This window comes from Protopterus annectens, chromosome 6.part0 (genome assembly GCF_019279795.1).
Source record: "Protopterus annectens isolate FY-2018-M chromosome 6.part0, PAN1.0, whole genome shotgun sequence".
Classification (NCBI taxonomy): domain Eukaryota; kingdom Metazoa; phylum Chordata; order Ceratodontiformes; family Protopteridae; genus Protopterus; species Protopterus annectens.
This window is the reverse complement of record NC_056737.1, coordinates 1,061,463,235-1,061,475,620: the sequence shown is the minus strand read 5'-3', so window position 1 is coordinate 1,061,475,620 and position 12,386 is coordinate 1,061,463,235. Positions and strand designations below refer to the sequence as shown.

The following is a 12,386-nucleotide window of genomic DNA, read 5'->3' as shown; positions in this document are numbered from 1 at the left end:
ATACCAAAATGGGGAATGGTGTTGAAGGCCTTTGCGAGGTCTAGGTAGGCTGTGTGTACCACCTTTCCCTTGTCTATAGCCTTGGTAACTGTCTCAAAGAAGTCCACCAGATTTAGGAGGCATGATCTGCCCTTAACAAAGCCGAACTGAGTAGGATCCAGTGTTTGGAGGTTCCCAATGTGTCTGTTAATGAGTTCCATGATGATGCACTCCATGGCCTTGCAGACCAAGCTAGTCAGGCTTATAGGGCAATAGTTCCCAGGGTCTGTTGTGGCTCCACCTTTGTGGAGTGGAATAACCATTGCTGTGTGCCACTCTATGGGTACATAGCCTGTGGAGAGGCCGAGTCTGAACAATGTGTTTAGGTGAGGGGTTAGTTTGTCTTTGAGCTCATGTAGGACACAGCCTGGGACACCGTCTGGTCCCATCAATGCTGTGTTTTTAGCTTTGGAGAGGGCTGTTTAACCTGAGTGTCTGTGATTTCAGGGACTCTACATTCTTCTGGTATGGTTATGGGCCCTTTTGGGGGTGAGAGGGGGTGAAGTTTGCGCTGAACCTGTCTGCCAGGATGTTGGCGATATTGGTCAGTTCAGTGTATTTTGTGCCATTCTGCACTAATCCAAGCAGATCTGAGCATTGCCACTTAGATTCTTGACATAGCTAAAGAATGCCTTGTGGTTATCTTTGGAGTCCTTGGCAATTTTTCTTTTGAAGCTCACCTTGGATGATTTTATGAGGGATCGTAGTTTTTTGCTGATACTGATCAGGGATGTCTTCCCTTCTTGGGATTTTACTCTTTTCTGTACTAGTTTTCTCCTTCTATTGTATAGCTTGTTTATGGCAGGAGTCCACCAGAATGGTTTCCTTTTCTTGGAGGAGTGAGTCTTGGTTTTGCTTGGGATAGCACAATCCATGCGTTCTTGTAGAATGCATTAGTAAAAGATTTTGCAGCTTGGACAGTGTTATCATTTAGCATGGGGGCTTTGAAACTTTCCACCTCGGTCTTAAGTAACGTGAAGTTTGCTTTTGAAAAGTTTTTCACGGTGGTTTCCTTGTCCAGGGGTGGGGGCAGAATGTGGATATCCAAAGTGATTTGTTTATGGTCAGATCTAACCAGTGAGGGGTTGACCTCCGGTGTGGAACACCAGTTGCCCATGTTGGTGATGACCAGGTCCAATATGTTGTCATTTCTGGTGGGAGTGTTGACCAGTTGGACCAGGGTGTCTGAGTTTATAAACTCTAGGAAATGTTGGGCAAGGGAGTTAGTACTTGAGTAGTTCTCCCAGTTAATGTTTGGGTAATTTAAATCACCCAATATTAGGGTGTTAGGTAGGACCCTCATGTTTTCCAGTGTTTCCAGAAATGCGAAATGGGAGTCCTGGGACATGGTGGGTGATCTGTAGCAAGCTACAATTTGAATTTCAGTTTTGCCCATTGTTAGTTGCACATGGATGATCTCTGAAGCATTGTGCTGTGCCACTAACCTGGAGGTGTGGGCATCCTTGATGAATATGGATACTCCCCCACCTTTTATATTTCAGTTCAGCTTCTGTGGCTGAAATGTATAGTATGAGTTGTAGCCTGGTTGTGCTGGGGTGCTCTCTGGATCCTTAAACCAGGTTTCTGTTACTGCACATATATCAATTTTCTCCATACTGAGGAGTGCCTTGAGTACATGCATTTTGAGGTTTAGACTTCTGGCATTGAGTAGCATTACCCTCAGTTTTTTGTTACTTGTGCTATTTATGGCGGTGGGTTTGTCTTTTGAGCCTTGCCTAAAAAAGGCACTATGGGGGTGGCAAGATCCTTGGCCAGTATTTGAAAGCCTAAGGGTGACAGGTGCAAGCCATCTCTAGCAAAGCAGTGTGGTTTGTCGAGTATGTCATCCCAGGCAGACAGACACTGGATCCCCTTTGAATGACACCAGAAACTTAGCCAATTGTTGAAATCGGGATTTTTTTCTTTATACAGTGGTATCATTCTTGGTGAGGGCAGGATGCTACTCAGGGTCAGGGTCATACCAGCCTGGGCTATGTGATCAGAGAGCTCTTCCATGTCTCTTTTCATGTAGTCCAGGGAGGTACGGCTCAGGTCATTCACACCAACATGGACAATGACAAAGTCATATTTGTACTTGTTCTGGAGTGACCTGAGTGCTTGTGTTATGTGGTGGATCCTGGCACCCGACAGGCAGCTAACAGTAACCTTCTCCTTTCTCAACCTAGTGAGTGGGATGTCAGTGTGCCTGACTATAGAGTCACCTATTACTAGTATGTTGGGTATGTTATTTTGCCTGTGATTGCATGGCACACTGATTTTGTGAAGTATGTGTTTCATAGTTTGTGTTGGGGGGTGGAGGTTGCTTGGATGTTTGCTTTGGAGGTCTCTGTTGCTTTTGCAGATTTTTATTTAGAGCCTCTAAGTATGTTTTCATGTATTTATGTGTGTTTTTTGCCTGTGCTAGTTTAATCGGTCTATGTGAGACTGGTGGTGTGATGCAAGTATTTCCTTTCTCCTCTTGACTGTCTTATCCAGTCTTGGGTTGAGAGAGCTTAGCCTCCAGTTTGGCTGTATAATTGCATCTCTCACATGTATTAGTGTTTGGTGGTAGGAAGAGAGGGTTTTCTGTGTACATGAGGCAGTTGTAACATTGCCTCAAAATGCCCAGATTCACCAGTTGGACTGGAGAGTACACCTGAAACTGCCCTCTGGACATGCCTGGATAGGTACAGTGAACTGTTTTACTAGATGGCTGGTAAGGTCGAATAGAGAGCCTTGTCCTTCTGTACAGTACAGGACCGTCTAGTGCTAGGGTTTATAAGTGCTTGCTATGAGTTTTGAGCAAGTGCCGGGCTGAGAAATGAATGGCTTGAGTGCTTAAGTTGAATGTTTGTCTAGTTCCAAGGGAAAAATTGAAGAGGAGACTTTGTGGAGCCCGTAATAGTTATACCCTAGCTAACTGGCGCTACCCAGATCACAAAGCTGGGTAAATGCGGTATTTATAGCAAGGAAATGAAAGACATAGAAATTAGCCCAAAATGGCTAATAAACTACTAATTTCTGGGCTGAAACCACTCCTCCAGGGACAGATACGCTGCTCAGAGCTCCTCTATCTCACAGGTGAACAGAGAAACTTCCTTCTATCCAAATAAGGTATGGGCAAACACAGAGATTTGTAACACAGCCCTGAATTCAGCACTAACCTGAAAATTGGACTACACTAGTTTAGAAAGGCAGGAAACAAGTATTTTTTTTGGGGGGGGGTTTCAGAAAAAAAGCAGATACAATCAAAAAAACATTTTAAATGCACAGAAAAGGATACTTATTGTTATATATCACAGATCAGAGTTGTAGTCAATGCCCCTAGTAATAAAGTAGGAAGAAACACAAATACAGTAAAAGCAGATGAATAAAGTGCAATCTTTTATATATATAAAAGAATAGAAAACGAACAAACTGATTTAAGCAAGTTACCCAATTAACCAGAAAAAAAGCTCAAAACTGAGCCCTTTTCCAGCAGTCTTCAATCAGGCAAGTTCTAACTGCACACCCCTGCTACTAGGGTGCAGGGGAACCTTCTCCAAAATAAGATGGCCTGGATCAGTGCTCAAGTTATACAAACAAAGCTAGATTCAGCAGGCCTGTATCTGGTCTATGCTACAGCAACAAGGCACACCAATTTCAGAAAGAAACAATTTAAATAAGCAGGCACAATAAGCCTGTGACTAGAAATTCCCACCTCAGAAGGGTAGAACCCAGCCTCTCCTCCCACAAGAGTGCATACCACAAACCCTCTTAATGTAGAATAACTGGCCTGAAGCCCAAGTGATTAAGCCAGAACTAATACACTTTTAGAATAGCAGACACTGGGCTTTCAATCAGCAATTCCCAGCTTAGCAGGATATAAGCTACCTGTCCTGTCACAACAGTGCAGACCACAAACCTTCTTAATGTAAAACAACCTGTATGAAGCCCAAGTGCTTAAACCAAAAGACTTAGAATAACAGTCACAATTTAATCAGGCTACTACCAAGCAGTAATAAATGCAGCAGAATAAATAAAATTGAGTACTTTTAAGAAAAGCAAAATAAAGTAGGAGGAAACACAAATACAGTAAAAGCAGATGAATAAAGTGCATTTTTTTTAAGTGCAAGGAGAGAGGAAGGAAGAACCTAAGTGGGTTGGCCTTCTCAAGTCTTTTCTCTGTATTAAGTAGAGTGAACACCGAATATGATCTCACTGTACTCGGTTAAGTGAGCAAATGAGATGGACCCAGGAGGAGTGTTCTAATACAGACTTACAGGAGGGGTGGGCAATTCCACAGCCACCAACACAAGAACAGGGAGGGTGGATGGGGAACTAACTGCAGAGAGACACATCACACTATTCAATGAAACACACAATTAGGAAACAGTAAAAATGAAATACAATACTTTTAAAACTGCAAGTTTGCACTTAGAAGACTAAAATACACTACTGCAAGTTTCACTTTAACTTCAGCTTCTAATACAGATGACTGTAGCCAAGCAAGTATCTCAGAAGTTGAGCATAAAATGATTTATCAAAATTTGTGGCTAGCACTTAAAGTACAGAGGAAGCCCTCTAGGCTATTAAATATCAGTTAACAAAGAAGTGAGAAGACCACCACCCCCCTCTTATAGCAGAGAGACACACAGCAAACTATTCAATGAAACACACAATTCTACTATTTTTTTTCCTTTCTGGCACTGGTTTCTGGTACTGATATCAGTTTTTCAAGTGATCCCTCTATCTGCACTGTAGTACTTTTCTGCCAAGTGCAGGACTGAGCTGCATATTGTGGTCATGTTTGATTATTACCTAGAAAGTTCTGTACATTTCAACATTTCTACTTTTTTCATCCATTGCTGGTTTCCTTAACAGCAATTCCACTGGCAAAAAAAGTCTTTTTGATAAGCAAATACTAGACTCTGACAGAAATGCCTTTTTCTGTTCTCTGCATAGGCCAATAGACACAATACTTATCTCTATCCCCTCCTACCATTCACATCATATCTGGTCATCAAAGAAGGAATGAACAGCAAACCTTCTCATCACAAAGAAGATAGCTAAATGGAAAGGAATTCCTCCTGGGTAGCAGATTTTGAGATGGTTCATTTATGTTCCATTTCTTACCTCAAGAAGAATGACTTATGAAAGCAGAACATTGAGACAGGTGAGGTTAGTGAAAAAAGTTAAGTGAAACTGTACAAAATGTGAAAAGACAGATGGCTGAGGTGTAGTTGGTAAAGAAAGAAGTGCAGTAACAGTCTATTCTTTGGCTGCATGCTCTGTAATGCAACCCCTGCTTTATTTTAATTAGTGGTAGTGACTCTGGCCAAAGAACATCATTTTCCTAAGGCACAGTCACTGCAGATATATAACAGCAGATGGGATGTGTATTTTGCTGTGGAGTTAACAATATCAGCAGGTCACCTAGTTTCCAGATTTATTTTTTCATTAATTTGCTAAGATCATTTTTAAATGGTGGAGATGTGTATATAATTTTAAGCAATACCCTTGGCAGTACTTTTGATATGAATACTGGGGCGCAAACAACATGGTAGAATAAAATAGTAAAATGGATTAGAATGGTATTTTATAATTCAACCTAAAGTAGATTACAACAGTATTTTATAAGTCAGCCTATATAACTTTTATATATGTGTGGTGCAAAGCTGTCAGTATATCCCAAAGAATACTTTGTTGTTAGGGATTATAGCAGAGTACGCATTTGTTTTAGTTTGGTTGCAGTTTAGTTTGTCAAGAACTGTTATAGTAAAATGCAACTTTTTTATCAATTATGATCAAACAGTCTTTTAATTAATGAATGGTGCGTTCAAGCACCATTAGGTTGACTATAGTATTTGATGATGTTTTTTTCCTTTGCTTGTGGTTATACAACCATGGAGTTAGTATATTTATGTTAGGGGATGAAGGGACAAAGTCCCACACATTAAATAGGCGAGTTTGAGGTTTAAGCTTTGTGTTTTTATGTGATTGTGAAAGAACAAATATGACGTTCTTTTGCAATCACATGGTATAAGTGGAGTGTGTGTGATGATAATGTTTATTATTTCTGTGGTTTCATTAGGACTGCTACCGGAAATGTTTAGGTTTCCTTTTGCAATCTCATCTTTTGATTATTTCTGATTTTGGCAATTTTGTGTTCGATCTTTTCTAGCTATTGCTTTTGGATCTGGTGAAATTTGCATTCAATATTTCCTAACAAAAATCATAATTTTATATATGCAGTCAGTGATTACATGTACTATGGGTATAAAACCCACATTCAGCTCTTAATCCAGAGATTCAGTATGGAATGCTGCTTACAGCATATATGGATACACTTTTCTTCTACACAGATATATCACTAACCTTTACCTTTTTATACTGCAGTCATGTGTCTCTCCATCAGATTATACTGGCAGTTGGCACAAGGGTTAATGTTGTAAGCTAGTAGCTCTATGGTGCAGGGTTTGATTCCCTCAGCTTCCATTTGCTTACTATGTGGCCTTGAGCAAATCACTTAACCAGATATTGCTCCCAAGTTGTACCTGAAAAGAAACTGTCTGTCCAGTTGGACTTCTTGGATAACAAATGGTCATTAGTATTATTATATTGCAAATGCTTTTAATTTAACATGGTATGCTATTCAAGCCACCTACCATGGAAAATTGCAAAGATTTAGTTCAAAAATCTACATTTACATTTAAACAGGTTTAAAATTTCTGACTGAAAGATTTTGTTTTTGACATCAAATGCTCCCTGGTGTTTAAACTGGGTCTTAAGAGGATAATGTAACACTTAGGGAAAAAGATACAGAACATCATTCCAGCACTAGAGGACAAGATGGCAAATATTTCCACAGCAACTGTATACCTCCCTCTTGTACTGAGGTAAGCTGGAATAAAGGAAAACCAGACACTGATAAAAACAATCATACTGAATGTAATAAACTTTGCTTCATTAAAAGAATCGGGCAATTTTCTTCCAAGAAAGGCTACCACTAGGCTTACACTGGCCAAGAGACCCATATACCCCAGCATGCTATAAAAAAAGATAGCAGATCCTTCTGTGCATTCACAAATCATTTTGGCATTTTCAGATTTTATATTTAAGTATGGGAGTGGTGGAAATGTTGTCAGCCATATTACACACAACACAACTTGCAGCAATGGGCAGACAATGACAATGAAAGTCGGCATTGTAGGTCCTACCCAGTTCTTCAAACTGCTGTGAGGATTACTGGCTCTAAACGCAATGACCACTGTGACAGTCTTAGCTAGAATACAGGACACACAGGTGGAAAAAATAATGCCAAAAGCAGTTTGGCGAAGCATGCAGTTGATTGTCTGGGGTTTTCCGATGAATACCAAGGAGCAAAGGCAGCCAGCTGTCAGACAGAGGAGAAGAAGGTAACTGAGTTTCCAGTTGTTGGCTTTCACTATTGGAGTTGTGTTGAACTTAACAAATACGCACAGAATGGAAATATTAACCAGAGAGCAGAACACTGCAGATACTGCCAGAGTCATTCCAAGAGGCTCTTCGAAGGAAAGGAATTCTATAGACTTTGGAATACACCAGTCTTGATCCTCACTTGGCCACTGTGTCTCTGGACACCTGAAACAACCATTGGCATCTGGAAATATAAACAAAAACATTAACTGATTTTATAAAACTTTGGTGATGCATTCTTCGCTCATAACTATTATTACTGTTACACTTCCAATGAGATTCATTGTAAACTACTGTTAGGTAACTCACTCCGTGAAGTTTTTCATCCCACGTTTCACTTGCTGCAGCATCAAATGGATGTGCACTGACTCATCTTACAAAATGTAAGCTATAGGCCTGATAAAGTCATACTAAGTTGCATTGTTTCTAAAAGTAAAGACAAAGTTTCCCTTTTGCTACTTCACAGTCCCATTGAAATGGTACTGATCGCAGAGTACTTAATTCTGTACAACAGAGTATCTGAAGATTTGGCATTAGGAAAACATTCATTTTCAGTCAGTGGAATGCCCTTTGAAGAAGCATGTAGTCTAACTTCTCAGTGGTTGCTGATAAGTGAGCACTGATAATTTGTTCATGTTGATACGTGCCTTTATATAGCTTCATGTAAGACCAAAGTTCGCAAAGCTGAATATGTACACTATGATAGCTTTGTAGCTAAGCATGATAACATTCTGATTAAGCATGTTAGCTCAGTGGTTAAGAACTCTATGTCACAGCTATAAAGTGCAGGATTCAGTCCAAAACACTACTCATTGTGTGGAGTTTGCATGTTCTCTTTGTGTCTAGATGGGGTCTCTTCAGTACTCTAGTTTAGTCCTAAAAATGGACAAATTGACTGGCTATTCTTTACTCTTTGTGTGTGTTGATATATACTGCAACATCAAATTTCAGTAATCCAGCACTTCGACATATCGAAATAAATAATCTAAAAAAAATTGAACAATATAAAAAAAGTTCTTTTGCAGAGGCACAAGTACTCTTCAACTCCGAGATTGCACAACAGTGAAGAATAAGGAAAAACTCCAGTATTAGTGATTTTGCACAAATGCTTAACAAAGTAAACAACTGACCCAGTACATAGATACACACACACACACACACACACACACACACACACACACACACACACACACACACACACACACACACACACACACACACACTCAAACACACACACACACACACACACACACATATTCACAAACACATATATTCCTCTTAGAGCAAAAAATCTGGACAAAGCCTAAAATGATGTGGGGGCAAATAGGGACAGATTTTAAATATTGCCCTTACAAACTTATAAAATTGATGGAATAATAGCTTTTGCATTAGCATGAATTTTCCAAAGGATGTGGAGTCTTAAACTCAAATGTTTGTCATTATTTAATTACTTCAGCCAGAAAGGGACATATTTTAGGGGGAATACACCAAAAATATGAGGCAAAAATCTGGACATTCTGCGAAAATCTGATAGTCGCACAGACATAAATAGTCATTCAAACACACAATCAGATGACCAAATTTTATGTTATTCTGCATACATTGAGCAAATAAATTTGAAGTAATGCAGAACCAATTAAATCACAACTCTAAATTTTGACTCACCTAGTAGCACTCACTATGTACATACACACACACACACACACACACACACACACCTATATATATATATATATATATATATATATATATATATATATATATATATATATATATATATGGATTCACTTTATAATTTTGAAATACTGAAATACCGAATTTCAGTATTTCAAAATCATAAAGTCGAACACCCATAATCCCGACAGCACACAATCGCTAAGCATACAATCACGAACACATACAAACCATATACCACACAACACATACATCATCTAACCCACACTATAACAAACAAAACACACACAAACACAAAAACTCAAACAAACCCTCACTACATGTAAGCAGGGGGGAAAGCCCCTCTGCACCCCCCATGTGGGGGGCTATGCCCCACACCCCTCCTACTTATATATACTAACTCCGAGATCGCACAGACACAAAAAGAAAATACACACCCACACATTTCACAGTCCCTTGCACACACACAAACATCACACATATACATACATCCACACATTCAGACACACTCAAACTCCCACACATAACCCTTACAAAACACTCACTTACCTTCAATTGCACCTACATCCATACACGATAGACTCCCAACACTGCACATCACATACCGTAAGCCATAACCACAAATTCGAGATATTCAAATTCGCGATTATGCACTTTCGCGATTTTCAGTTTTTGACTTTATGATTTTGAAATACTGAAATTCAGTATTTCAATATTTCGAAATTATAAAGTGAACCCATATATAAATATATATATATATATATATATATATATATATATATATATATATATATATAAAACTGTCGATTATTGCAGAGCATTTAGGCTATGAATTGCTTCCTGTATTTTGAGAGTTTGATTCCCTCAGGCTCCACTTGCATACTGTGTGACGCTGAGCAAACCACTTACCTGGGCAGTGCCCTAAGGAAGTTGGACAAGGCTCCTCAATGGTCTCCTGGACTCACATGCCTAGTAACTACTTATGAACCTATAATGTTTTTGATTATACATGGCATGGAAATGAACTTGCCTGATAAAGCAGGTTTTTTGGTAGTATTTTAGAGGACCTGGCCAATATCGTAGGGAGTAGGGAGATCGTAGGTTTACCCCGGGTATCACTTCTGTGTCACTGTTAGACAGAAGCACAGTATACTAACCTCGAAAAAGGGCATAGCAAAATAAATTTAAAATGGGTGGCGAAAGCCAAACACATTCTGGCTAGGCTTATAAATGCCCTAGGGCAGATAGCCTAGTATGAACCTATGAACCTATGAACCTATAACACTTCCCAAACCCAATGTCTTCAAGTATCTAATTACATTTTAAGGCTTATGATTAATTGTTTTTCTCCTCGGATCTCCACTGAAAATGGGCCTCTGGCTCAGCTGGACCAACCCGTTAACAAATGTCAAATAAATAAATAAATTATGAAAATGAGAGACCATTCCCAGTAATACAGAGGCAGCAGTACAAGCCCATGACAGCTATTATAGTGGCTACAAATATTCCACATCCATACATAAGTGTGGACCACCTTTAGAGCTAAGTCTAACCTGTGCTCATGTCTTTGAAGGAAAAAGTCCTGACATGCAGTCCAGATGACCTTACTTCAATTAGTGGCTCAGGTGCCTATGGCACTGGCAGGGAGCAATAGTTGGGTCCATCCAGAGGAGTGGGTGGGTCAGAGCAGATGTATGTCACCGCAGTTCAACACAGGATGAAGGAAATGGTATAATAGGAATCCTGGGGTGCAGGCTAATGGCTCAACAAGTCATTGTCTGGAGTTATCCCTTATTAGCTAGTGCATGGAGTATGCAGTCACAGGAGAGGATACTGTAAGTCCCCACAGCTATAAAGATAGTCTATGCTCCTGCCCAGTAGTGTGGTTAGAACCTGTACACAAAATGCTGTCAAAGCTAGGCTGCCAACGAGACCACTGACTCCCTGATGTCTGCCTAAATGACAGCCCTTCCTGAGGACTTTTACCCTAGTAGATCTAGGGACCCACCACCCCCATCTGTGGGAAACAAATAGGCTCAAGTATATTGGGGGGGGACTTGATGATCAGCAAGGCAGAGGGAGAATAAAGCATAAAATAAGAAATGCCTCCATCCATGTCCTTACCTGAGGCACTGGTCATTGTTACTCTTTTTCTGAAGACTGGGATGTTAACTTACAGGTACACTGCACCTTCAGGAAAACCAAGAATGACTGGCTGTAGTTTGTGTCTTATTCCGTCTATAGTTGTACAGGTGCATATGTTGTGCAACACATTGTGAAATATGTATTCTTCTTTTCCGTGCACTGTATATATCTATTTTAAGTTAGAATTTTATTTAACTAACTTTATTTTTTATGGAACTAGATTTTGAGCTGATACATAGATATTCTTTTTAGGCCAGGTATACAGCAAAAAATACATTACATCATTTAACATATGGTACATTCTCTGGTATACAGTAGTACAGATATGTACGATATCAGCTTGCAGAACAATGCATGATTAAACTATAGTGATACAAGGTACCTAAGTTATAGAAGAGAAAAAAATATGTTGTCCTTTTATGTTTGTCTAGCACTGACATGACATGGGCTCCTGTTGCATGTCTAAGAAGTGTAATACTCAAAACAGCAAGGACTAAAGTAGAATTACACATAAATATATGCTAACTCTAATTGCTGCATCTCCACAGTTTGAGTTTCAGAACTCACACTGAAGAGTTATGAAATCCTTATGGGGCACCCACTGACATACAGCATTCAGGAATCTGCAGTTTCCTTTCAATATGGTTAGGATAGATCAAAATATGAGTGTGAGTCAGTTCACCTGCACACAATCTATGTAGTTAGTCCATATTCATGGATTAGTAATGTTATTGTTAAGGTGTTTATTGCACTGAACTTTTGTTAACCTTGCATACAACTGTTCTAAACCATTATCCCTAATAGTATAGCACCAATGTATGTGCAAGACACACCACACACAGACGCACACACACACACACACACACACACACACACACACACACACACACACACACACACACACACACACACACACACAGGCTTGCCTACCTGAAAAAAAAACCAATAGCCGAAGAGGATTCACATTTGATGTTGAAGGAGTAGTAAATATTGGGAAATTATTCTGAAACTGTGACAGTATAATACATTTAGCAATAGCTACTCCAATTTCATGGCACATGGACATTGAGATTTTCCAGACTGTAGCTAGT

At 39.5% G+C, this 12,386-nt stretch overlaps 1 protein-coding gene across 1 annotated transcript in view; it reads right to left on the bottom strand.

The window, feature by feature from the left end:
- Positions 1-6,740: 6,740 nt before the first annotated feature.
- The window catches only part of LOC122803938 (extracellular calcium-sensing receptor-like), a 196,289-nt gene continuing 190,643 nt past the window's right edge, over positions 6,741-12,386 (bottom strand). Inside the window, exon 5 of the mRNA XM_044073615.1 lies at positions 6,741-7,660. Coding sequence (XP_043929550.1) covers positions 6,741-7,660 — 920 coding nt within the window. The remainder of the gene's footprint in view (positions 7,661-12,386) is intronic.